This window comes from Hyperolius riggenbachi, chromosome 1, assembly GCF_040937935.1.
Source record: "Hyperolius riggenbachi isolate aHypRig1 chromosome 1, aHypRig1.pri, whole genome shotgun sequence".
NCBI classification, from domain to species: domain Eukaryota; kingdom Metazoa; phylum Chordata; class Amphibia; order Anura; family Hyperoliidae; genus Hyperolius; species Hyperolius riggenbachi.
In genome coordinates, this window is record NC_090646.1 from 22361617 (window position 1) to 22389505 (window position 27889).

General features: G+C 47.3%; 1 protein-coding gene across 1 annotated transcript in view; it reads right to left on the bottom strand.

Annotated features, from left to right (window-relative positions):
* Positions 1-3357: 3357 nt before the first annotated feature.
* Positions 3358-27889, bottom strand: part of LOC137545162 (tachylectin-2-like) — a 35838-nt gene continuing 11306 nt past the window's right edge. Inside the window, exons 2-4 of the mRNA XM_068266278.1 lie at positions 17131-17983; positions 4838-5018; positions 3358-4375 (exon numbers count right to left, since the gene is read on the bottom strand). Coding sequence (XP_068122379.1) covers positions 4178-4375; positions 4838-5018; positions 17131-17983 — 1232 coding nt within the window. The 3' untranslated portion in view covers positions 3358-4177. The remainder of the gene's footprint in view (positions 4376-4837; positions 5019-17130; positions 17984-27889) is intronic.

Genomic DNA, 27889 nt, shown 5'->3' on the forward strand with positions numbered 1-27889 from the left:
ATTTTTATGCAATTGTTTTGTGCTCCCCACTGAATTATAGCTGAAAGTCTGTACTTCAACTGCATCTGAGTTGTTTCAAGTTTTAAATCATGATGATACCATTTATTGGCTAACTAAAAAGAATAAGAATAAGCAAGCTTTCGGCCTTGCAGCCTTCGTCGGGCTTAAATCCTGTTTGCTTTAAAGGGAAACTCCGACCAAGAATTGAACTTTATCCCAATCAGTAGCTGATACCCCCTTTTACATGAGAAATCTATTCCTTTTCACAAACAGACCATCAGGGGGCGCTGTATGGCTGATATTGTGGTGAAACCTCTCCCACAAAGAAATTGTGAGTACGTACTCTTGGCAGTTTAAATCAGCCTGCAAGCAAACGGGATTTAAGCCCGACGAAGGCTGCAAGGCCGAAAGCTTGCTTATTCTTATTCTTTTTAGTTAGCCAATAAATGGTATCATCCCGATTTAAAACTTCTTGCTTTTACTGCTGGCTAACATGGTATAATACCCTACTGCTACTACTGAGTTGTTTCATTTAGTCTTTGTTCACATAGCATTCCATCCACTTGTCAGTCAGCGTTGGCCGGCTTTTGAAGTGTTTTTTGGGGGGGATTGCTCTGCGTTGGATGGGTTTCTTACGCACTTTTCTAAGCGCTTTTGCAGAGCGATTGCGTTTTTTCACTTCCTGACATCAGTCAGGAAATGAACTGTTTGATCCGGAAAAGAATAAATACAATGTATTTATTCTTAAAAACGTGAACGCAATCGCTGCTCAAAACGATTTTGTGAGCGTTTTGCGTTTTCCTATACCTTCCATCAGTGGCGGCGTCAGGGGGGTGCTTTGGGGTGCTGAAGCACCCCCTAAAATTCTCCAAGCACCCTATTAGCACCCCCCAGCATGAACTGACTTTCAGTTTACCGGCAGCAGCAGCCAGCAGCTCCGGCAGCAGCAGAGCAGGGCTACGGTAAAATGGCGTCCAAAGCCCTGCTCTGGAGACTTTGAGTCTGCAGTGCAGGGCTTCGGTTGCCATTTTCCAGTAGCCCTGCTCAGCGCGGGAGTTTCAGCTGCTGGCTGCAGAGGACATGGGAGCTGCGAGCTGGATGGAGGCCGGGACAGGAGGTCTGCTTCAGGTGAGTAAATGTTTTTTTTTAATTACAGCCAGCCAGGTGTATGTTCTGGTCAAGTCTGCTACATGATTGAAGTGTTTTCTGGCCAGGTCTGCCTGCCACATGATTGCATGTATTTCTAATTAAATCTGCCACTTGATTGCATGTATTTTCTGGTCAAATCTGCTGACATGATTGCATGTATTTCTAGTCAAATCTGCTAAAAAGATTGCACGTATTTCTAGTCAAATCTGCTGACATGATTACACGTATTTCTAGTCAAAAATCTACCACATGATTGCATGTATTTTCTGGTCAAATCTGCTGACATGATTACACTTATTTCTAGTCAAATCTGCCACATGATTGCATGTATTTTCTGGTCAAATCTGCTGACATGATTGCACGTATTTCTAGTCAAATCTGCTGACAAGATTGCACGTATTTCTAGTCAAATCTGCTGACATGATTACACGTATTTCTAGTCAAAAATCTGCCACATAATTGCATGTATTTTCTGGTCAAATCTGCTGACATGATTGCACGTATTTCTAGTCAAATCTGCTGACATGATTGCACGTATTGCTAGTCAAATCTGCCACATGATTGCATGTATTTTCTGGTCAAATCTGCTGACATGACTACACGTATTTCTAGTCAAATCTGCTGACATGATTGCACGTATTTTCTGGTCAAATCTGCCACATGATTGCATGTATTTTCTAGTCAAATCTGCCGACATGATTGAACGTGTTTTCTAGTCAAATCTGCCACATGAGTGAATGTGTTTTTTAGTCAAATCTGCGACATGATTTAACGTATTTTCTGGGCAAATCTGCTCACATTACGTGAATTTTCCTGAGAAAACCTGCACAATTATGTGAATTTTTTGGGGAAAGGGTCACCAAAACTTGGGCCCACTGTCTTTGCGTTGCAATTTTAAAGGGAACCCGAGGTGAGAATAATATTGAGGCTGCCATATTTATCTCCTTTTAAGCAATACCAGTTGCCTGGCTGCCGTGCTGGTCCTCTGCCTCTAATTCTTCCAACCATAGACCCTGAACAAGCATGCAGCAGGTCAGGGGTTTCTGACAATATTGTCAGAACTGACAAGATTAGCTGCATGCTTGTTTCTGGTGTAATTCATTTCACTACTACAGCCAAATAGATCAGCAGGGCTGCCAGGCAACTAGTATTGTTTAAAAGGAAATAAATATGGCAACCACCATATCACTCTCACCCCGGGTTCACTTTAAATTACAGTTAGCTCCACCCTCATCCGGTCATGGCCACGCCCATTTTTATGCCGCGGCGCAGGTTGTAACTACACCCATTTTTTGCCAAGGCACACTTTGCGCACCGCAGGTCAACAGCTACCCCAGAAATCGGTCCAGCACCTGCTTAGCACCCCCCCCCCCCCCTGAAAAAATCCTGGAGCCACCATTGCCTTTCATTGAGGCGGGATCGCCTCAAAAATGGCCCAAGCACCGTTTATCTGAGCGGATCGGAAACAAACCGCTCAGATGTGAACTCTCTCATAGGGAATCATTGCACAAGCGCTTCAGGGCGATTTTGAAAATCGGCAGCGCTTAAAAACTTTCAAAAATGCCCCTAGCGTGAACGAGCCCTCAAAGTGGATCCGAGATAAACTTTTATTCATTGCATAATTGTGCCCCTTACATATAGTTTATAGGGCATTCCTCAAGCCAAATACTTGTTTTTCGTTTTAATACCCTAATTCCCTATAAACTAAATAAGCCTCGCCCACAGCTCTTCCAGCGCCTAGGCATTCCCGTGTAGAAAGTGCTCATGGGAGCTTAGTCTGGGGAGGAGGAGTTTTTTCCCAAAGGAGGTGGAGGAAGAGGTGTTATCAGCCAGAGAATTCAGAGGCAAGGGGGCGGAGAGGAGGAGAGGGGAGTTTTCACAGGCTGAGGGGTGGAGATGCAAAGCAGCTTGCCTGTGTAATGATGACAAGCAGAATACGGCTGCTCTCGTATCACAGGAAGAAATAATCATATACTGTTGCAGTTGTTTGCGGCCAGATTTGCTGTGTAAACTATCTAAACTTCAGATAAGATATATAGACAAATTACTTGCTTTAGTTAGCTTTTCATCTCGGATCCACTTTAAAATTCATTGTAGTAATGTACAGAACCAAAATTAGAAAAAAGTTCTCTGTCCAATTATTTATGGACCTAACTGTATTTCCATCTCATCGACCATCCCTACTAGTGATACAACTACTTGTCAGGCTTTATTCTTACAGCAGATAGGGTATTTATTATATTATATTTAAAATATTCCTGTGTACACAACAAATATAATAATCCAAACATTTATATAGCACTTTTCTCCTGTCGGACTCAAAGCACTCAAGAGCTGCAGCCATAAGGGCACGCTCAAGAGGCCACCCTGCAGTGTTTGGGAGTATTGCCTTGAACTCCTTACTAAATAGGTACTGACCCTTGCCAGGCCTCCCATGTCAAAGGCGGTGCCCTTAACCAGTACCCTATACAGACATTAGATATGCAGTGTATCCGGAAAGCATTCACAGTGCATCATGTTCGATTAACTTAATTCACCACAGTTGAACCCCATCTCAAGGATGATCAGGGGAGACAGGATGCACCTGAGCTCAATTTTGAGCTTCATGGCAAAGGCTGTGAATATTTACGTACATGCACTTTTTCTTTTATTTTGAATACATTTACCAAAACCTTAAACTTTTTTACATTGTCATAATGTGATGTGTGTTGAATTCTGAGGAAAAAATGAATTAAATCCATTTTGGAATAAGGCTGAAACATAACAAAATGAGGAAAAAGTGATGCCCTATGAACACTTCCCGGACGTACTGTACACTATATCTGACTATAAAAATACGGTGAGCGATTCATTGCAACAACACAAGTAACTTGTTTTTTGAGGACTATGCGCTGCTATTACAAGTTATTTATGATGACGATTATCTGAAAATTGGAACATTTTATCATATTATTTTCTTTTAGCTACAGTTTAAATTTATAAGGAGTTGGAACTCCTGGATTCCTCGACTCCAACTCCACAGCCTTATTTAGATGTCAGCTTGTTTGACGTAGAGGTTGAAGTAACAAACCCCCTTCCACAGCCCGGATATGGTGGTCTCATTGCTGAACGTTGTACGGACGCTGGCACGGTATGGCACCTCTACCATGGCCTTCTGCACCAGGGCCATCTGCTTCAGCGCTTTTCCGGGGGGCACCTGGAAATGGAACTGGTTGGAGAATTCCACCTGGAACACCAGAAAAAGGATATAATTGGCTTGCCTGAACAAAATTCTGAATACATGTAATACTTTTAACATAAAGTAAGTGTGTATGTGGTGCAATCTCTCAGGTGACACACATGGGGAGAAAGGCAGACCAGCCAGTATGGACCTTCCCCTACTAATCACTATTGTCCTCTCTGCAGTAGAAGCAGTGGTGGCAGGGCGTGACTGACCAAAGCATCTTCAAACCTTCTGCTGGGGCTCCTCACATATCCCCCAAATATCAGGCAGCTTCCCCCCCAAAAGTGTTAACCAGGCAGCAGAATGTCCCCCAGATGAGAAGTAGAATCTGAATGAAGAACACCAGGGATGCTACAGAGCAGCACCACCTCCCCTCCCCCCAATAAGAGACACCCAAGGCACATGCCATACTTGCACCAATGTAGATACGCCCCTGACCTCACCAGCTTCTATCAGACACGGTACCTTGTTTGTATTGGTCTTGGTGATATTCCAGTTCTGCTCGGTGCTGCGGTCAATCCCGACTTCCAAAGATCCAGAGATGATGGTTGGAATCCCGGCTTTTATGTTTGCCTTGGCTTTTACATTGCATGACAATCCATGATCATGTGAGAATGAGCTGCTGGCTTCATACGTCTTACTCACCCTGAGGGAGGCATAAATTATGATCAGTCTTAACATTCAACACTTTCCTGCGCCTGTCAGCAGAGGGCGCTCAACGTTACCAAAGTATAATCTCATTGTAGTAAACTCCAAGGGACCAGGAAGAGAGGTTTACTATATCAGAGGTTTACTAATTGTCCTAGAAATGGCCCAGCATGCACTGGTACATTCTCTGCTGCAAAACAGCAACTCTGTCCTCCCATTGGAGGTACAGTACAAGCACTTGTCCTAGAAATGGCCCAGCATGCCCTGGTACACTCTCTGCTGCACAGGAGCAGCTCTGTCCTCCCATTGGAGGTCCAGTACAAGCACTTGTCCTAGAAATATCCCAGCATGCCCTGGTACATTCTCTGCTGCACAGGAGCAGCTCTGTCCTCCCATTGGAGGTACAGTACAAGCACTTGTCCTAGAAATATCCCAGCATGCCCTGGTACATTTTCTGCTGCAAAATAGCAGCTCTGTCCTCCCATTGGAGGTTCAGTACAAGCACTTGTCCTAGAAATATCCCAGCATGCCCTGGTGCACTCTCTGCTGCACAGGAGCAGCTCTGCCCTCCCATCGGAGGCACAGTACAAGCACTTGTCCTAGAAATATCCCAGCATGCCCTGGTACATTCTCTGCTGCACAGGAGCTGCTCTGTCCTCCCATTGGAGGTACAGTACAAGCACTTGTCCTAGTAATATCCCAGCATGCCCTGGTGCATTCTCTGCTGCACAGGAGCAGCTCTGTCCTCCCATTGGAGGTACAGTACAAGCACTTGTCCTAGAAATATCCCAGCATGCCCTGGTACATTCTCTGCAGCACAGGAGCAGCTCTGTCCTCCCATTGGAGGTACAGTACAAGCACTTGTCCTAGAAATATCCCAGCATGCCCTGGTACATTTTCTGCTGCAAAATAGCAGCTCTGTCCTCCCATTGGAGGTTCAGTACAAGCACTTGTCCTAGAAATATCCCAGCATGCCCTGGTGCACTCTCTGCTGCACAGGAGCAGCTCTGCCCTCCCATCGGAGGTACAGTACAAGCACTTGTCCTAGAAATATCCCAGCATGCCCTGGTACATTCTCTGCTGCACAGGAGCTGCTCTGTCCTCCCATTGGAGGTACAGTACAAGCACTTGTCCTAGTAATATCCCAGCATGCCCTGGTGCATTCTCTGCTGCACAGGAGCAGCTCTGCCCTCCCATCGGAGGTACAGTACAAGCACTTGTCCTAGAAATATCCCAGCATGCCCTGGTACATTCTCTGCTGCACAGGGGCAGCTCTGTACTCCCATTGGAGGTACAGTACAAGCACTTGTCCTAGAAATATCCCAGCAAGCCCTGGCTGGTACATTCTCTGCTGCACAGGAGCAGCTCTGTCCTCCCATTGGAGGTACAGTACAAGCACTTGTCCTAGAAATATCCCAGCATGCCCTGGTACATTTTCTGCTGCACAGGAGCAGCTCTGCCCTCCCATCGGAGGTACAGTACAAGCACTTGTCCTAGAAATATCCCAGCATGCCCTGGTACATTTTCTGCTGCACAGGAGCAGCTCTGCCCTCCCATCGGAGGTACAGTACAAGCACTTGTCCTAGAAATGGCCCAGCATGCCCTGGTACATTCTCTGCTGCACAGGAGCAGCTCTGCCCTCCCATCGGAGGTACAGTACAAGCACTTGTCCTAGAAATATCCCAGCATGCCCTGGTACATTTTCTGCTGCACAGGAGCAGCTCTGTCCTCCCATTGGAGGTACAGTACAAGCACTTGTCCTAGAAATGGCCCAGCATGCCCTGGTACATTCTCTGCTGCACAGGAGCAGCTCTGTCCTCCCATTGGAGGTACAGTACAAGCACTTGTCCTAGAAATATCCCAGCATGCCCTGGTACATTCTCTGCTGCACAGGAGCAGCTCTGTCCTCCCATTGGAGGTACAGTACAAGCACTTGTCCTAGAAATATCCCAGCATGCCCTGGTGCATTCTCTGCTGCACAGGAGCAGCTCTGTCCTCCCATTGGAGGTACAGTACAAGCACTTGTCCTAGAAATATCCCAGCATGCCCTGGTGCATTCTCTGCTGCACAGGAGCAGCTCTGTCCTCCCATTGGAGGTACAGTACAAGCACCTGTCCTAGAAATATCCCAGCATGCCCTGGTGCATTCTCTGCTGCACAGGAGCAGCTCTGTCCTCCCATTGGAGGTACAGTACAAGCACTTGTCCTACAAATATCCCAGCATGCCCTGGTGCATTCTCTGCTGCGCAGGAGCAGCTCTGTCCTCCCATTGGAGGTACAGTACAAGCACTTGTCCTAGAAATGGCCCAGCATGCCCTGGTACATTCTCTGCTGCACAGGAGCAGCTCTGTCCTCCCATTGGGGGTACAGTACAAGCACTTGTCCTAGAAATGGCCCAGCATGCCCTGGTACATTCTCTGCTGCACAGGAGCAGCTCTGTCCTCCCATTGGGGGTACAGTACAAGCACTTGTCCTAGAAATGGCCCAGCATGCCCTGGTACATTCTCTGCTGCACAGGAGCAGCTCTGTCCTCCCATTGGAGGTACAGTACAAGCACTTGTCCTAGAAATATCCCAGCATGCCCTGGTGCACTCTCTGCTGCACAGGAGCAGCTCTGCCCTCCCATCGGAGGTACAGTACAAGCACTTGTCCTAGAAATATCCCAGCATGCCCTGGTACATTCTCTGCTGCACAGGAGCTGCTCTGTCCTCCCATTGGAGGTACAGTACAAGCACTTGTCCTAGTAATATCCCAGCATGCCCTGGTGCATTCTCTGCTGCACAGGAGCAGCTCTGCCCTCCCATCGGAGGTACAGTACAAGCACTTGTCCTAGAAATATCCCAGCATGCCCTGGTACATTCTCTGCTGCACAGGGGCAGCTCTGTACTCCCATTGGAGGTACAGTACAAGCACTTGTCCTAGAAATATCCCAGCATGCCCTGGCTGGTACATTCTCTGCTGCACAGGAGCAGCTCTGTCCTCCCATTGGAGGTACAGTACAAGCACTTGTCCTAGAAATATCCCAGCATGCCCTGGTACATTTTCTGCTGCACAGGAGCAGCTCTGCCCTCCCATCGGAGGTACAGTACAAGCACTTGTCCTAGAAATATCCCAGCATGCCCTGGTACATTTTCTGCTGCACAGGAGCAGCTCTGCCCTCCCATCGGAGGTACAGTACAAGCACTTGTCCTAGAAATGGCCCAGCATGCCCTGGTACATTCTCTGCTGCACAGGAGCAGCTCTGCCCTCCCATCGGAGGTACAGTACAAGCACTTGTCCTAGAAATATCCCAGCATGCCCTGGTACATTTTCTGCTGCACAGGAGCAGCTCTGTCCTCCCATTGGAGGTACAGTACAAGCACTTGTCCTAGAAATATCCCAGCATGCCCTGGTACATTCTCTGCTGCACAGGAGCAGCTCTGTCCTCCCATTGGAGGTACAGTACAAGCACTTGTCCTAGAAATATCCCAGCATGCCCTGGTGCATTCTCTGCTGCACAGGAGCAGCTCTGTCCTCCCATTGGAGGTACAGTACAAGCACTTGTCCTAGAAATATCCCAGCATGCCCTGGTGCATTCTCTGCTGCACAGGAGCAGCTCTGTCCTCCCATTGGAGGTACAGTACAAGCACCTGTCCTAGAAATATCCCAGCATGCCCTGGTGCATTCTCTGCTGCACAGGAGCAGCTCTGTCCTCCCATTGGAGGTACAGTACAAGCACTTGTCCTACAAATATCCCAGCATGCCCTGGTGCATTCTCTGCTGCGCAGGAGCAGCTCTGTCCTCCCATTGGAGGTACAGTACAAGCACTTGTCCTAGAAATGGCCCAGCATGCCCTGGTACATTCTCTGCTGCACAGGAGCAGCTCTGTCCTCCCATTGGGGGTACAGTACAAGCACTTGTCCTAGAAATGGCCCAGCATGCCCTGGTACATTCTCTGCTGCACAGGAGCAGCTCTGTCCTCCCATTGGGGGTACAGTACAAGCACTTGTCCTAGAAATGGCCCAGCATGCCCTGGTACATTCTCTGCTGCACAGGAGCAGCTCTGTCCTCCCATTGGAGGTACAGTACAAGCACTTGTCCTAGAAATGGCCCAGCATGGCCTGGTGCATTCTCTGCTGCACAGGAGCAGCTCTGTCCTCCCATTGGAGGTTCAGTACAAGCACTTGTCCTAGAAATATCCCAGCATGCCCTGGTGCACTCTCTGCTGCACAGGAGCAGCTCTGCCCTCCCATCGGAGGTACAGTACAAGCACTTGTCCTAGAAATATCCCAGCATGCCCTGGTACATTTTCTGCTGCACAGGAGCAGCTCTGTCCTCCCATTGGAGGTACAGTACAAGCACTTGTCCTAGAAATATCCCAGCATGCCCTGGTACATTCTCTGCTGCACAGGAGCAGCTCTGTCCTCCCATTGGAGGTACAGTACAAGCACTTGTCCTAGAAATATCCCAGCATGCCCTGGTGCATTCTCTGCTGCACAGGAGCAGCTCTGTCCTCCCATTGGAGGTACAGTACAAGCACTTGTCCTAGAAATATCCCAGCATGCCCTGGTGCATTCTCTGCTGCACAGGAGCAGCTCTGTCCTCCCATTGGAGGTACAGTACAAGCACCTGTCCTAGAAATATCCCAGCATGCCCTGGTGCATTCTCTGCTGCACAGGAGCAGCTCTGTCCTCCCATTGGAGGTACAGTACAAGCACTTGTCCTACAAATATCCCAGCATGCCCTGGTGCATTCTCTGCTGCGCAGGAGCAGCTCTGTCCTCCCATTGGAGGTACAGTACAAGCACTTGTCCTAGAAATGGCCCAGCATGCCCTGGTACATTCTCTGCTGCACAGGAGCAGCTCTGTCCTCCCATTGGGGGTACAGTACAAGCACTTGTTCTAGAAATGGCCCAGCATGCCCTGGTACATTCTCTGCTGCACAGGAGCAGCTCTGTCCTCCCATCGGAGGTACAGTACAAGCACTTGTCCTAGAAATGGCCCAGCATGCCCTGGTACATTCTCTGCTGCACAGGAGCAGCTCTGTCCTCCCATTGGAGGTACAGTACAAGCACTTGTCCTAGAAATGGCCCAGCATGGCCTGGTGCATTCTCTGCTGCACAGGAGCAGCTCTGTCCTCCCATTGGAGGTACAGTACAAGCACTTGTCCTAGAAATGTCCCAGCATGGCCTGGTGCATTCTCTGCTGCACAGGAGCAGCTCTGTCCTGCCATTGGAGGTACAGTACAAGCACTTGTCCTAGAAATGGCCCAGCATGCCCTGGTACATTCTCTGCTGCACAGGAGCAGCTCTGTCCTCCCATTAGAGGTACAGTACAAGCACTTGTCCTAGAAATATCCCAGCATGCTCTGGTACATTCTCTGCTGCACTGGAGCAGCTCTGTCCTCCCATTGGAGGTACAGTACAAGCACTTGTCCTACAAATTGCCCAGCATGCCCTGGTACATTCTCTGCTGCACAGGAGCAGCTCTGTCCTCCCATTGGAGGCACAGTACAAGCACTTGTCCTAGAAATATCCCAGCATGCCCTGGTGCATTCTCTGCTGCACAGGAGCAGCTCTGTCCTCCCATTGGAGGTACAGTACAAACACTTGTCCTAGAAATATCCCAGCATGCCCCGGTACATTCTCTGCTGCACAGGAGCAGCTCTGTCCTCCCATTGGAGGCACAGTACAAGCACTTGTCCTAGAAATGGCCCAGCATGCCCTGGTACATTCTCTGCTGCACACGAGCAACTCTGTCCTCCCATTGGAGATACAGTACAAGCACTTGTCCTAGAAATGGCCCAGCATGCCCTGGTACATTCTCTGCTGCACAGGAGCAGCTCTGTCCTCCCATTGGAGGTACAGTACAAGCACATGTCCTAGACATATCCCAGCATGCCCTGGTACCTTCCCTGCTGCACACGAGCAACTCTGTCCTCCCATAGGAGGTACAGTACAAGCACTTGTCCTAGAAATGGCCCAGCATGCCCTGGTACATTCTCTGCTGCACGGGGGCACCTCTGTCCTCCCATTGGAGGTACAGTACAAGCACTTGTCCTAGAAATATCCCAGCATGCCCTGGTACATTCTCTGCTGCACAGGAGCAGCTCTGTCCTCCCATTGGAGATACAGTACAAGCACTTGTCCTAGAAATTGCCCAGCATGCCCTGGTACATTCTCTGCTGCACAGGAGCAGCTCTGTCCTCCCATTGGAGATACAGTACAAGCACTTGTCCTAGAAATGGCCCAGCATGCTCTGGTGCATTCCCTGCTGCACTGGAGCAGCTCTGTCCTCCCATAGGAGGTACAGTACAAGCACTTGTCCTAGAAATGGCCCAGCATGCCCTGGTACATTCTCTGCTGCACGGGGGCACCTCTGTCCTCCCATTGGAGGTACAGTACAAGCACTTGTCCTAGAAATATCCCAGCATGCCCTGGTACATTCTCTGCTGCACAGGAGCAGCTCTGTCCTCCCATTGGAGGTACAGTACAAGCACTTGTCCTAGAAATGGCCCAGCATGGCCTGGTGCATTCTCTGCTGCACAGGAGCAGCTCTGTCCTCCCATTGGAGGTACAGTACAAGCACTTGTCCTACAAATATCCCAGCATGCCCTGGTACATTCTCTGCTGCACAGGAGCAGCTCTGTCCTCCCATTGGAGGTACAGTACAAGCACTTGTCCTAGAAATATCCCAGCATGCCCTGGTACATTCTCTGCTGCACAGGAGCAGCTCTGTCCTCCCATTGGAGGTACAGTACAAGCACCTGTCCTAGAAATATCCCAGCATGCCCTGGTACATTCTCTGCTGCACAGGAGCAGCTCTGTCCTCCCATTGGAGGTACAGTACAAGCACTTGTCCTAGAAATGTCCCAGCATGCCCTGGTGCATTCTCTGCTGTACAGGAGCAGCTCTGTCCTCCCATTGGAGGTACAGTACAAGCACTTGTCCTAGAAATGTCCCAGCATGCCCTGGTGCATTCTCTGCTGTACAGGAGCAGCTCTGTCCTCCCATTGGAGGTACAGTACAAGCACTTGTCCTAGAAATTGCCCAGCATGCCCTGGTACATTCTCTGCTGCACAGGAGCAGCTCTGTCCTCCCATTGGAGGTACAGTACAAGCACTTGTCCTAGAAATATCCCAGCATGCCCTGGTGCATTCTCTGCAGCACAGTAGCAGCTCTGTCCTCCCATTGGAGGTACAGTACAAGCACTTGTCCTACAAATGGCCCAGCATGCCCTGGTACATTCTCTGCTGCACAGGAGCAGCTCTGTCCTCCAATTGGAGGCACAGTACAACCACTTGCACATTTAGTGGACTACAAGGTTAAGTATACCTTAGGGCTGCATTGCCAGGCTGGACAAATTGCTGTTACATTATCCAGGGCTCCTTAAAAATTATTATTATTATTGCTCGTATGTATGTAAAAAGTATCTAGCCTTCTGTCAGAAAAGGTATCTAGCCTTCTGGGCTCTCAGGATCAGATATGAAGCAATTTCATATTTGCACTTTTTTAAGCTAAACCATAACCTAGGTAAAACATACATCAATGAATTTTTGGCATCGAGACCAATCGGTGAAAATCTCTCACATGTGGGTAAATACCGACAACTCCCGTTTATGAAATACTAGCTGGTGGCCCGGTGTTGCCCGGGTATGTATTTGGCTGGTGTCGGATCTGCCCACTTTTCTAACCCTAATACACAATTACTCAATGACCACGTTTTTGAGCTTTGCGGTCTTTGGCATTAATAATCTGCAATCAAATGAAACAAATCTGATTGGCTGTTTGTGGCTCCACCCCCTTTTCTGAAGTTGAACCCCAGTCACCCAATGATCAACTGTACCAGGTTTGAGGCTTGTGCCATTAACAGTGCAAGAATGGCAGCAATGTAAATATTCCCCGTGACCAATTGTGCAAAGTTTGAGAACCCTACCACTAACAGTGTAAGAATGGCTGCAGTTTACATTTTCTCAGTGAAATTTCTATTTGTCTCCATCCACTGATGACCCCGTGTTGCCCGCTTATGTATTTGGCTGTTGTTGGCCGCGGCCCACTTTTTCTAACCCTCACACACAATTACTCAATGACCGAGTTTGTGAGATTTGCAGTCTTTGGCATCAATAATTTGCATTGAAAAGAAACAACCCCAGTCACCCAATGATCAACTGTACCAGGCTTGAGTCTTGTGCCATTAACAGTGCAAGAATGGCAGCAATGTAAAAATTCCCCTTGAAAATCAATAAGTGAATTTTGATTGGCTTTTGTAGGCTCCACCCACTTTTCTGAATATTAATCCCAGTCACCCAGCGACCAACTGTGCAAAGTTTGAGAACCCTACCATTAACAGTGTAAGCATGGCTGCAGTTTACATTATCCCAGTGAAATTTGTATTTGTCTCCACCCCCTTTTTGGTTATGGGAATAAAAAGTATCCTATACTTTATTCCAGGTAATGTACTATGTGTGTGCCAAATTTCATTCAAATCCGTTCAGCCATTTTTGCATGATCGAGTAACAAACATCCAAACATCGAAACTTTCACATTTATAATAATAACTCATGCTAAAAAAATGCTATTTGGTCTCAGAAGGTTGTAGTTTTTTTCATGGCTCATGAATATGCTATTATTGTACGCAGGCAATGTACAATACCAGAAATATGGATGAATTATACATTGATGACCAGCTTTGCCACTCGTAATACCAGGCAAGAATCTGATGATGCAGGGGGCAGGACTCTTAAAGAGGAACTCCAGTGAAAATAATGTAATAAAAAAGTGCTTAATTTTTACAATAATTATGTATAAATGATTTAGTCAGTGTTTGCCAATTGTAAAATCTTTTAAATCCCTGATTTACATTCTGACATTTATTACATGGTGACATTTTTACTGCTGGCAGGTGATGTAGCTGCTGCATGCTTTTTTGGCAGTTGTAAACAGCTATTTCCCACAATGCAACAAGGTTCACAGACAGGAAACTGTCAGGAGTACCACGGTCCTCAGAGTTTCTTGTGGGAGGGGTTTCACCACAATATCAGTCATACAGCGCCCCCTGATGGTCTGTTTGTGAAAAGGAATAGATTTCTCATGTTAAAGGGGGTATCAGCTACTGATTGGGATAAAGTTAAATTTTTGGTCAGAGTTTCTCTTTAATTCTGCCTACTGAGGCCGGACTATAAAAAGACAAACTATGTAACTTCACTTGCCCTAAATCTCCCAATGTTTAACGTATAGACAACTGCCAAAGGAGTCACGTAGAGGTAGCTTGCTTAAGCTGGTACTTCTACATACATGGACTTTTGCATTTGTATTCTTTTACATTTTATTATTTTTATCATAACACTGTTTGCTACATTTTTCATATTTGTTACTTATAACATTTTTCTGTAATAATAATAATAATAATCTAATTGTACTTTTTTAATGAATGACACAAAGTCATTTATTCGGCTATTTACCTGTATTGAGTACCGCAGCACGAACTTGCCTTCTGGAGAGACCTTTACCCAGAGAAGTCGTATAATGTAGAATGATTAGGCTGTTGTAATTACCCTTTCTTTCCCCAGGCTGAGAAAAGTCAGAAGGGACCTATTGCCCTTTGTTTTGCTTATATTAGAACCGATGATGTCAGTGTTTACCATGTAATTGTGCGTTCATGCTTTCACTCCCTGCCTCTCTGTATGCCCAATTCCAGATATTCTAACACATTGATTGTATCCACGTGATTGGATGGTCTGTGTGCTGAGTAGACTGAGAGGCTGAAGTGGGCTGGCTAATATGGGGCCCGTGACAGCACTGAGTGCCTTATTGCAGTTGGTGCTAACTAAGCAGTATTGGGTGTAGAGTTTCAGCGGGTGGCAAGTTGCAGCTGGTACTAAACAGTATTCTGTGCCATATTACTGGGTGTTAAGCAGTACTGGGTGCCACATGGGTACAGGCTAATCGGGGTACAGGGTGCCATGTGGGTGCTAGGTATGTGGATGATGGGTGCAAAGTAATGCAGGCTCTTGTGGGTACTGGGTGGCATGGGAGTACTGGATGTAGGCTTTGAAGTTACTGGATGCCACGTGGGTTGTGGGTGAAGGCTGTGTGGGGTATTGAGTGCCACGTGGGTGCTTGCTGTGGGTGCTGGGCGCCATGTGATTGCTGGGTGTGAGATATGGGGATGCAGGTTATGTACTGAGTGCTATGTGGGTATTAGGTGACATGCAGGTGTTAGGTGTGAGCTATGGGGGTGTTGGGCAAAGGGTCTGGGAGGTACTGGGTGGCATATGGGTGTGGGCCTGTACTAGGAAGTACTGGGTGTCATGTGGATGAAGCAACATGTGGTACTGGGTGTTATGTCGGTGGGGTTTACTGTGTGCCATAAGGGTGGGGCTACTGGGTGCACCAGTAGGTGTTGCCTAGTTATGTTTCACTGGCTCTAATGAAGTCCTTAGTGCCTAGTGGCAGAGAGTGGCATAGCATGGGATCATTTCTTCCACTCACCTTCATGGCTGCCACTCTTGTCCCCCGGCAACAATAGTCCAGGGGACGGAGTACCCTATCCCCACCTTCTTTCACTGAGCACTCCCTCCGTGCTGGGTGATTGGTCAGAATGAGGCACAGGGCTAAGCTTGTGCCCTGAGGCTTAGAGGGTCCAGTGCGCCTCTTACTCAGGACAACACTCCAGGCAATAGCCATAAAACCGGCCTTGTCCATAAGGCTATGTGGAAGAACGATATGCTTATTGCTCTCGCTATCTAATTTTTATTGACTTGCTGACATGCTTCAAAACTCTATGTAGAAAATTGTGCCGCAAAAGGAACACGCTAATAAAAACTGTTGCCGTGGTTTCCATTAGCTTTAGCTACACCTTGTAATCCGACTGCTAACAATCGGAATGACATTGCAAAATGCTGGTAGTGGAAAGGGGCCCTCATTTGTGAAATAAGGCCGACCAGGAGAGCTTATTCATACGTTCCGTGAGTCAACCCTCTTATTAGGTTATTGTTAAACATTTTGGTTGGCTCTTGAATTCTGCTATACTCAGAGGCAATCAATCACTCATGGTTTGATTGTCTGTACCATTGATGAGGCAGGCTGGTAAATTTGGAATGATTTTGCTCCAAATCAATCATTGCAAAAGCTTACTAGGTTTTAAAAATATGTTTGATTCCAATTACATTAACAGATCAAAATCACACTGGTTTTAGTTGTACCGTTCAACTTCAATATAGTCATAATTAATAGATGAATTTGGTTGATCACTTGTAGACCAAGTATGACTAACTTCAGGCTGCTTTCACAGTAAGACATTAAAGTCCCACGTTACAACAGCCTGTAACGCAGCCCAACTCACAGTAATGAAAAATCAATGTGCTGTTCAGAGTGCCCACGTTGTGTTACATTGTAACGCTACACGTTGAATGAAAGTGCAGCATGCTGTGCGTTATACTGGGCTTTAGCTGCGTTAGACTGCTTGCACATGCTCAGTGACTAGCCACATGGCTAAATAATATTCACTGCACGGTGGTGACGTAACTTGCATGCGTAGTGTTGTCTGGATCATGAATTAATCGTTCATTTGATCCGGATCTTTATTGTGAGTCGAATCATCCGGATCATCACAATGAACAATTCAGTTCACAGTGGATGTCTGTCTGGAAGAAACAGGAACATACAGAATGTACAGTGCAGGGAAAGTCCTGTCCTGCTAGTCATTTCACCCCCAGTCTGCTTCCCTAGTAAAATGATTCAAATGATTTGGTTCAAAGATCCGGATCTTTTCAATGATCCGATTCGAATCATCCGAATCCTTGAAAAGATCTGGACTTCCCATCACTATCCTGGAGAGGCTGTTCTATCAGTATAGATTGAACGAAAACAGCGCACCAAGAGCTGCATAATGCGGCTCAATCTGACGTCCAACTTCAACAGCACCATGCGTTACGTTAGGGGCTTGTCATGCGACCTTAACGTCCCCTAAAACGCAACGTCTTGGTGTGAAAGAGGCCTTCGATGCACAAAGACATTATTACATGATGGGACTGGTGATGGCAGACACAAACTCATCGCCCTCAAGACCCTCTCTATAAATTATTTGCTTTACACTGCTGTGTATGTGAAATGCATTGGCATTATTTACTTACGTAAATGTGGCCTGTAGAGATACACTGCTCAGCTTGTTATCGTAGATTTGTTCGGTAACCAATTCAGGGCCAACTGATATAACTCTGCCTTCATTTACTAAGAAGTCCAGGCTGGTTATTCTCTCAATCGAGTGATCTGGTATAAGCATCAATATTCTGTATTGGTGGTAACCTGTTCCTAGATTCATCGCTCTTCCAAGCCAGTTCTCTTGTGCATGAGTTGGTGGGGGACCCATAAAAATATTTCCGTTCTCTTTGGAGACACACCAAAGGTTGCCACTGGGATCAAAAGCCATGAAATGGCTTAACTCACTCCATACATTCCCCAAGCCAATGGTGGTGCTGGTTCCAATCCAGTCCTCATCAGCTTTTGTAGGTGGTGTCCGTTTCAAAAAATCGCTTTTGGTGACTCCATGAAGGACACCGTCTCCATCAAAAAACAAAGCAGTGAATAAGTTCCACTTTCCAGCACCAATTTTCTGCGCTTGCTTAGACAGCCATGATTCATTCTTATTGGTTGGTGCTGGTCCTTCAAATAAGTCACCCTGAAAGGTTGCAGCATAGAGCCGACCATCTGGGTGAAAAAATATAAATTTGAATTGCTTCCAGTTACTTTTTTTTTCCACTTTCTCAGCTTCCTTGAACCATTTCTCTTCAGAGCTCACTCGCACAGGTCCTCTGTAGAGATCTCGACCACGTACAACATAGAGCCGGTCATCGGGGCTGTAGGCCACAAGCCTTGCATCCTTCATCTTGCCAAGCTCCATGGCTTGACCATGAAAGTTATATAAATTGGAAGGAGGAAGTCCAACAATGAATTTATTGCTTGTCTGAAGAGCAAACAGCATGAAGTCTAGAAAAGAGGAACGTACAATCACATGCCAGAGAAGGTTAGCAGTGCTTCCACTGCCTACAATTTATTTATTTATTGTATTTATAAAGTGCCATAAATCTTGTGTCTCTACTGTCAAACTTTTTCTCTTGTAGCTTTGGATAAAGCAGCCCTTTTTTTTAGGTTAATTAACAATAAATACTTACCTTTTAAAAAAAGTTCCCACACCATTATCCTCGGAAATGGTCCCATGTCAATATCCTCAAAACTTGCGAACTTCATTGAAGCTCTCCGCCGGCCACCGACACACATGACTCACTCCACTGCAGCTTTCAGCTTTACTAAGTATAACTGAGAGCTCAGTCACTCCCATACTTCTGCTGTCCTCCCCATGCCTATCACCACCACCCATACTGGCACCTAGAGCACCCATGGGTGCACTAGGTGCTAGCATGGGTGGGTGCAATAGACGTGGGTGGGTGGATAGGTGTGAGCAGGTGGGGAGGACAGCGAGAGCTGGCGGAGGAGCGTCCGCATAGGACGGCTCTCTTAGCTATACTGAGAGCAAAGTATCTTTAAATTTTCCTCCAGGGCACGCCATTGGTTCATTAACTGACCAATGTGGATCAGGAGGGAGCCAGCGGGGGAGCGCTAGGGACGGGAGTCTCAGCTATACTTAGTATAGCTGAGACTGAGCTGCGGCGGGGAGCAGTGTGTGTGGCGGGCCAGCGGACATCTTCAATAAAGTTATCTAGAGAATATTGACGTGGGAACTTTTTTTACAGGTAAGTATTCATGGTTTATTAAGAACTAGCTGGATGCCCGGCGTTGCCCGGGTACGTATTTGGCTGGTGTTAGCCCCACCCCCTTTTCCTAACCAGGGACGGATCTAGGGGGGGGCAAGCGGGTCTCTTGCCCCAGGCGCAGTTTGTTGAATTCTTAAAAAGGCGGCAAAATTTGGATGGGGAATGGCAGTTTAGGCGCCAAAACCTGACCTTGCCCCAGGCGCAACTTGGGGCAACTTGGTCTAGATCCGTCCCTGTTCCTAACCCTAACACACAATCACTTAATTACTTAATGACCAAGTTTGTGAGCTTTGCGGTCTTTGGCATCAATAATTTGCATTGAAATAAAATAAATCTGATTGGCTGTGGCTCCACCCCTTTTCTGAATTTGCACCCAAATCACCCAATGGCCAAGTGTACCAGGTACAGGTGATTAACAGTGCAAGAGGCTTGTGCCATTAACAGTGCAAGAATGGCAGCAGTTAAATATTCCCCTTAAAAATCAATAGGTGGAATTTGATTGGCTTTTTTACGCTCCACCCACCTTTCTAAATATTAATCCCAGTCACCCAGTGACCAACTGTGCAAAGTTTGAGAACCCTACCATTAACAGTGTAAGAATGGCTGCAGTTTACATTTTCCCAATGAAATTTGTATTTGTCTCCGCCCACTGATGTCCCGACATTGCTCGGGTATGTATTTGGCTGGTGTTTGCTCCGCCTACTTTTTCTAACCCTAACACACAATTACCCAATTACCAAGTTTGTGCACTTTGCAGTCTTTGGCATCAATCATTTGCATTGAGATTAAACAAATCTGATTGGCTGCTTGTGGCTCCACCCCTTTGTCTAAATTTGAACCCCAGTCACCCAATGACCAACTGTACCAGGTTTAAGGCTTGTGCCATTAACAGTGCAAGAATGGCAGCAATTACATATTCCCCTTGAAAATCAATAGGTGAATTTTGATTTTCTTTTGTAGGCTCCACCCACTTTTCTGAATATTAATCCCAGTCACCCAGTGACCAATTGTGCAAAGTTTGAGAACCCTACCATTAACAGTGTAAGAATGGCTGCAGTTTAAATTTTCTCAGTGAAATGTGTATTTGTCTCCGCCCACTAATGACCCGGTATTGCCCGATTATGTATTTGACTGGTGTTGGCTGCACCCACTTTTCCTAACCCTAACACACAATTACTCAATTGCTCAATGTCCAAGTTTGTGAGCTTTGCGGTTTTTGGCATCCATAACCTGCATTAAAATGAAACAAATAAGATTGTATGTTTGTGGCTCCACCCCTTTTATCAATTTACACCCCAGTCACCCAATGATCAACTGTACCAGGTGTGCCATTAACAGTGCAAGAATGGCAGCAATTAAATATTCCCCTGAAAAATCAATAGGTAATTTTTGATTGGCTTTTGTAGGCTCCACCCACTTTTCTGAATATTAATCCCAGTCACCCAGTAATTAACTGTGCAAAGTTTGAGAACCCTACGATTAATAGTGTAAGAATGGCTGCAGTTTACATTTTCCCAGTAAAATTTGTCTCCGCCCACTTATGACCCCGTGTTGCCCGCTTATGTATTTGGCTGGTGTTGGCTGTGCCCACTTTTCTAACCCTCACACACAATTAATCAATTACTCAATTGCCAAGTTTGTGAGCTTTGCGGTGTTTGGCATAAATAATTTGCACTGGAATGAAACAAAACTAATTGGCTGTTTGTGGCTCCACCCCCCTTTCTGAAATTGAACCCCAGTCACCCAATGATCAACTGTAACAGGTTTAAGGCTTGTGCCATTAACAGTGCAAGAATGGCAGCAATGTAAATACTCCCCTTGAAAATCAATAGGTGAATTATGATTGGCTTTTGTAGGCTCCACCCACTTTTCTTAATATTAATCCCAGTCACCCAGTGACCAACTGTGCAAAGTTTGAGAACCCTGCCATTAACAGTGTAAGAATGGCTGCAGTTTACATTTTCCCAGTGAAATTTGTATTTGTCTCCGCCCCCTTTTTGGTTATGGGAATAAAAAGTATCCTATACTTTATTCCAGGTAGAGTACTATGTGTGTGCCAAATTTCATTCAAATCCGTTCAGCCATTTTTGCGTGATCGAGTAACAAACATCCAAACATCCAAACATCCGAACTTTCCCATTTATTATATTAGTAGGATACTCTGAACATACAGTGGTGTGAAAAACTATTTGCCCCCTTCCTGATTTCTTATTCTTTTGCATGTTTGTCACACTTAAATGTTTCTGCTCATCAAAAACCGTTAACTATTAGTCAAAGATAACATAATTGAACACAAAATGCAGTTTTAAATGATGGTTTTTATTATTTAGTGAGGAAAAAAAACTCAAAACCTACATGGCCCTGTGTGAAAAAGTGATTGCCCCCCCTTGTTAAAAAATAGCTTAACTGTGGTTTATCACACCTGAGTTCAATTTCTGTAGTCACCCCCAGGCCTGATTACTGCCACACCTATTTCAATCAAGAAATCACTTAAATATGAGCTATCTGACACAGAGAAGTAGACCAAAAGCACCTCAAAAGCTAGACATCATGCCAAGATCCAAAGAAATTCAGGAACAAATGAGAACAAAAGTACTGTAATTGAGATCTATCAGTCTGGTAAAGGTTATAAAGCCATTTCTAAAGCTTTGGGACTCCAGCGAACCACAGTGAGAGCCATTATCCACAAATGGCAAAAACATGGAACAGTGATGAACCTTCCCAGGAGTGGCTGGCCGACCAAAATTACCCCAAGAGCGCAGAGAAAACTCATCCGAGAGGCCACAAAAGACCCCAGGACAACATCTAAAGAACTGCAGGGCTCACTTGCCTCAATTAAGGTCAGTGTTCACAACTCCACCATAAGAAAGAGACTGGGCAAAAACGGCCTGTATGGCAGATATCCAAGGCGCAAACCACTTTTAAGCAAAAAGAACATTAAGGCTCGTCTCAATTTTGCTAAAAAAACATCTCAATGATTGCCAAGACTTGTGGGAAAATACCTTGTGGACCGCCGAGACAAAAGTTGAACTTTTTGGAAGGTGCGTGTCCTGTTAACTCTGTCGTAGAAGTAACACAGCATTTCAGCAAAAGAACATCATACCAACAGTAAAATATGGTGGTGGTAGTGTGATGGTCTGGGGTTGTTTTGCTGCTTCAGGACCTGGAAGACTTGCTGTGATAGATGGAACCATGAATTCTACTGTCTACCAAAAAATCCTGAAGGAGAATGTCCGGCCATCTGTTCGTCAACTCAAGCTGAAGCGATCTTGGGTACTGCAGCAGGACAATGACCCAAAAGACACCAGCAAATCCACCTCTGAATGGCTGAAGAAAAACAAAATGAAGACTTTGGAGTGGCCTAGTCAAAGCCCTGACCTGAATCCTATTGAGATGTTGTGGCATGACCTTAAAAAGGCAGTTCATGCTAGAAAACCCTCAATTAAAGCTGAAATACAACAATTCTGCAAAGATGAGTGGGCCAAAATTCCTCCAGAGCGCTGTAAAAGACTTGTTGCAAGTTATCGCAAACGCTTGATTGCAGGTATTGCTGCTAAGGGTGGCCCAACCAGTTATTAGGTTCAGGGGGCAATTTCTTTTTCACACAGGGCCATGTAGGTTTTGAGTTATTTTTCTCACTAAATAATAAAAACCATCATTTAAAACTGCATTTTGTGTTCAATTATGTTATCTCTAACTAATGGTTAACGGTTTTTGATGAGCAGAAACATTTAAGTGTGACAAACATGCAAAAGAATAAGAAATCAGGAAGGGGGCAAATAGTTCTTCACACCACTGTATGTTCAGAGTATCCTACTAATATAATAAATGGGAAAGTTCGGATGTTTCACGTCGTACACAGCGAATGGTGAATGGATACATTGTTAATCAATGTATCCATTCACACTCGTGCGACCGTCCGGATTAGTGTTGGGCGAACAGTGTTCGCCACTGTTCGGGTTCTGCAGAACATCACCCTGTTCGGGTGATGTTCGAGTTCGGCCGAACACCTGATGGTGCTCGGCCAAACCGTTCGGGCGCATGGCCGAACTAAGAGCGCATGGCCGAACGTTCCCCGAACGTTCGGCTAGCGCTGTGATTGGCCAAACGGGTCACGTGGTTCGGACCCCGAACGCGCTCTGATTGGCCGAACGGGTCACGTGGTTCGGCCCGAACGCGCTCTGATTGGCCGAACGGTCACGTGGTTCGGGTAAATAAATACCCGAACCACGTCATATCTCCGCCATTTGTCTGTGGGTTTAGCTTTGGGTAGACAGGCAGGGTAGTTCGCGCTCCAGCCACGCTAGCCAGGGTCCCCCCAGTCATTGTGTGTCGCTGCTGGGAACAGTAGTACACCGCTCGCTCAGCCACACTATATAGCATTGTGTGTACTGCCACTGTGTACCTCGCTCAGCCACGCTATATAAAGCATTGTTTACTGCCACTGTGTGTACACGGCTCAGCCAGACTATATAGCATTGTGTGTACTGCCACTCTGTGTACACCGCTCAGCCAGACTATATAGCATTGTGTGTACTGCCACTGTGTGTACACCGCTCAGCCAGACTATATAGCATTGTGTGTACTGCCACTGTGTGTACACCGCTCAGCCAGACTATATAGCATTGTTTACTGCCACTGTGTGTACACGGCTCAGCCAGACTATATAGCATTGTGTGTACTGCCACTCTGTGTACACCGCTCAGCCAGACTATATAGCATTGTGTGTACTGCCACTGTGTGTACACCGCTCAGCCAGACTATATAGCATTGTTTACTGCCACTGTGTGTACACGGCTCAGCCAGACTATATAGCATTGTGTGTACTGCCACTCTGTGTACACCGCTCAGCCAGACTATATAGCATTGTTTACTGCCACTCTGTGTACACCGCTCAGCCAGACTATATAGCATTGTTTACTGCCACTCTGTGTACACCGCTCAGCCAGACTATATAGCATTGTGTGTACTGCCACTCTGTGTACACCGCTCAGCCAGACTCTATAGCATTGTGTGTACTGCCACTCTGTGTACACCGCTCAGCCAGACTATATAGCATTGTGTGTACTGCCACTCTGTGTACACCGCTCAGCCAGACTCTATAGCATTGTGTGTACTGCCACTCTGTGTACACCGCTCAGCCAGACTATATAGCATTGTGTGTACTGCCACTCTGTGTACACCGCTCAGCCAGACTCTATAGCATTGTGTGTACTGCCACTCTGTGTACACCGCTCAGCCAGACTACATAGCATTGTGTGTACTGCCACTCTGTGTACACCGCTCAGCCAGACTACATAGCATTGTGTGTACTGCCACTCTGTGTACACCGCTCAGCCAGACTATATAGCATTGTGTGTACTGCCACTCTGTGTACACGGCTCAGCCAGACTATATAGCATTGTGTGTACTGCCACTCTGTGTACACGGCTCAGCCAGACTATATAGCATTGTGTGTACTGCCACTCTGTGTACACCGCTCAGCCAGACTATATAGCATTGTGTGTACTGCCACTCTGTGTACACCGCTCAGCCATACTATATAGCATTGTTTACTGCCACTGTGTGTACACGGCTCAGCCAGACTCTATAGCATTGTGTGTACTGCCACTCTGTTTACACCGCTCAGCCAGACTATATAGCATTGTGTGTACTGCCACTCTGTGTACACCGCTCAGCCAGACTATATAGCATTGTTTACTGCCACTGTGTGTACACGGCTCAGCCACACTATATAGCATTGTGTTTACTGCCACTCTGTGTCTGCTGGGAACAGTAGTACACCGCTCACCCGCCACTGTATAGCATTGTGCTCTGTGTCGCTGCTGGCAATAGTGGTACACCGCTCACCCACCACTGTATAGCATTTCTGTACTGCCACTGTACTGCTGCCAGTCAGCGTGTACTTTAAGGATAAATGAAATGAGGAAGAAATCCGGTGAAAGAGGGAGGGGCAAGGGAAGAGGTGTTTCCCCTGACGGTTCACGTACAGGCCACAGGGGAGCACCCAAGAAAACCCACTCAATACCGCCCATGTTGTCCAGGACAACAACCCTCACAGATCCAAAAGAACAGGACCAGATAATTACTTGGATGACCTCTCAAGCGTCCAGCAGTGGGTTAAGCAGCACCAGCACATCACGCACGAGGTCCGAGTCCTCAGCCAGTTACAAGGAGCCAGTGGGCACAAAGCTGACACAACCGGCAGCGACACCACGCACACAACTGCCAGATAACCAGTCCGATGAATTACCTCAGGACACAATGGGGTATTCGCAGGAGCTATTCCCAGCCCAACAAACTTCCACCTTTGAAAGGTCAATGGAGGAACAGCCAGAAATGTTGTGCCCGGATTCACAACCATTCACTGTGGGAAATGCACCGGGCACTGAAATACAACAAGGCGAGTCCGAGGACTTTGAAACCCAAATCCCAGAGCAAGTTGGGCAGGAGGGGTTGCAATTGCAGGAGGTCGGCCGAGAAGCTCTGGAAGACGACGTTGGAGTGAGCTGCGCAGAGGTTGTTCTGGGGAGCTCTACTCCACGGCGGCGGCCCCCCACAATGACATATGACGAGTTTGAGGAGATGGAAGAGGAGGGTATGGACAATGTGGACATAGACCCAGATTTTGTTTGTGAACGAGAACATCGCCGTCGTAGCAGCAGCACAGATGAGTCTGTTGAAGAACCCACTGCTGCACGAGTTCGCCTTGTGCCACAAGGTAGGCGGCGCGCAATTTCAGGCACCACAAGCGTGGAAGTTCAAGTGAGAGGCAAAAGAGGCGCAAACAGAAATCGCCAGCAAGGCAGGTGCTCCAAAGTCTGGGCTTTCTTTGAAGACTGCACTGAGGATGTTACCATGGCGATGTGCAAGGTGTGCAAGACCCGCCTGAGCAGGGGGAAAAGTATTAACAACCTCTCCACCACCAGCATGAGCCGCCACATGCTATCCAAACATCCCACTCTGTGGGCAAACTCGACAGGACAGGGTACCAGCAACACTGCCTCCCTTGGGTTCACCAGACTCACCACCAGACCCGCTTCAGCAGCAGCAGTAGCCCAGCCATTGCGTGGTTCACAACATTCACAAACATCAGACGACGCTGACACTGTCACTTTCCGGAGTAGTGCTCTTGAGGTCTCCCAGTGTTCATCAAACACAACAACCAACAGCCCTTCAGTGTGCAGCCCTACGGTTCAGTTGTCTGTCTCGGAGATGTTTGAGCGCAAGAGGAAATTGCCAGCAAATGACCCCCGGGCCGTGGCAGTAACAGCCAGCATAGCCAAGCTTCTGGCCTGCGAAATGCTGCCATATCGAGTGGTGGAGACAAACAGCTTCAAGGGCATGATGTCAGTGGCCATCCCACGTTACGTGGTTCCCAGCCGCTACCACTTTGCGCGCTCTGCAGTGCCTGAGTTGCATGAGCACGTGGTCAGCAAAATAACCCGAAGCTTGAAGAATGCCGTTGCCTGCAAGGTTCACCTCACCACTGACACCTGGACGAGTGCGTTCGGCCAGGGTCGATACATCTCCCTTACCGCGCACTGGGTGAACCTTGTGGAGCCTGGCAGCGATTCCTCACCTGCTACGGCGCGGGTGTTGCCCACGCCGCAAACAGCCGCACCGCCGTCCCTCCCACTGGATAACAACAGCAGCACCTACCTCTCTGACTCCTTCTCCTCCAACGCATCTCAAAGCTGTACCTCATCCGGAAACGCTAACCCAGCACCAGCAGCAGTAGGATCGTGGAAGCAGTGCAGCACAGCTGTTGGCATGCGTCAGCAAGCGTTGCTGAAGCTGATCTGCCTTGGGGATAAGCAGCACACAGGGGAGGAAATTTGGAGGGGAATAAAGGAACAGACGGATTTGTGGCTGGCACCGCTGGACCTGAAACCGGGCATGGTTGTGTGTGATAATGGGAGTAATCTCATTCGCGCTTTAAGGTTGGCTAAGCTGACAAACATCCCTTGCCTGGCGCACGTGATGAACCTAGTAGTTCAGCGGTTCCTGAAGACATACCCAGGTGTGGCCGATCTTCTGTTGAAGGTGCGTCGAGTGGCCAAACATTGTAGAACTTCCAGTACTGCTTCGGGGGCACTCGCCAAGATGCAGGAGCGCTTCAATCTCCCCCACCATCGCTTGCTGTGTGATGTCCCTACGCGCTGGAATTCTACGCTGCACATGCTAGCCCGCTTTTGCGAGCAGAAGAGTGCAGTGGTCCAGTACATGACGGCGCAGTACCGAGGCGCATCCGGCCAGCTGCCAAGCTTCTGTGGATCCGATTGGGCCAACATGTTGGACCTCTGCCAAGTCCTCCAAAATTTTGAGCAATCCACGTTGCTTGTGAGCAGTGACAACTCTTCAGTCAGCATTACCATACCACTGCTGTGTTTACTGAAGAGGTCAATGTTGAAAATCAAGGAAACAGCTGTCATGATGATGCAACTGGGGGAATCTGAAGGAGAAAACGATCAGCGTGATGGTACCAACATCAGGCCATCCGCCTCAGGAAACGCTGGCCCCAGCAGCTATGACGAAGAAGAGGAGGAGGAACAGCTGGAGTTGGAGCAGGAATTTCCTGCCACCACTGACGAGGGCCAGAGAGGTGCACGTTGGACTTCCACAATTCAGCGCGAATGGTGAGCAGAAGCAGACCAGGAAGAAGGTGACGACTATGATGCATCACAACAACTATCACAACGCTCACAAGAGGATGATGAGGATTCTGGTAGGACTCTGGCACACATGGCTCAATTCATGCTACACTGCATTGAACGCGACCCACGCATTGTGCGCATTCTGGACAACACCAATTACTGGGTTTATACCCTTCTGGATCCACGGTACAAACACAATGTTCCAAAACTGCTTGAAGAAAGAGTCAGACAGGTCAAAATGGAAGAATACCAGCAGGCCCTTGTGGAGACTTTAGAGAGGAGATTGACATCCTCCCCCTCCTCTAGCCAGTTGTACGCCGACAGACTGACTTCCGCAAACCCAGGACGACCAGGAGGGCAGCAAACAACACAAGCCGCAGCTAGTGCCCAAAAGGGAATGGTATCGGCAGTGTCCTTGGAGTGGGAAAATTTTCTGACACCCATGCAGCAGCAGCCCACAGAAC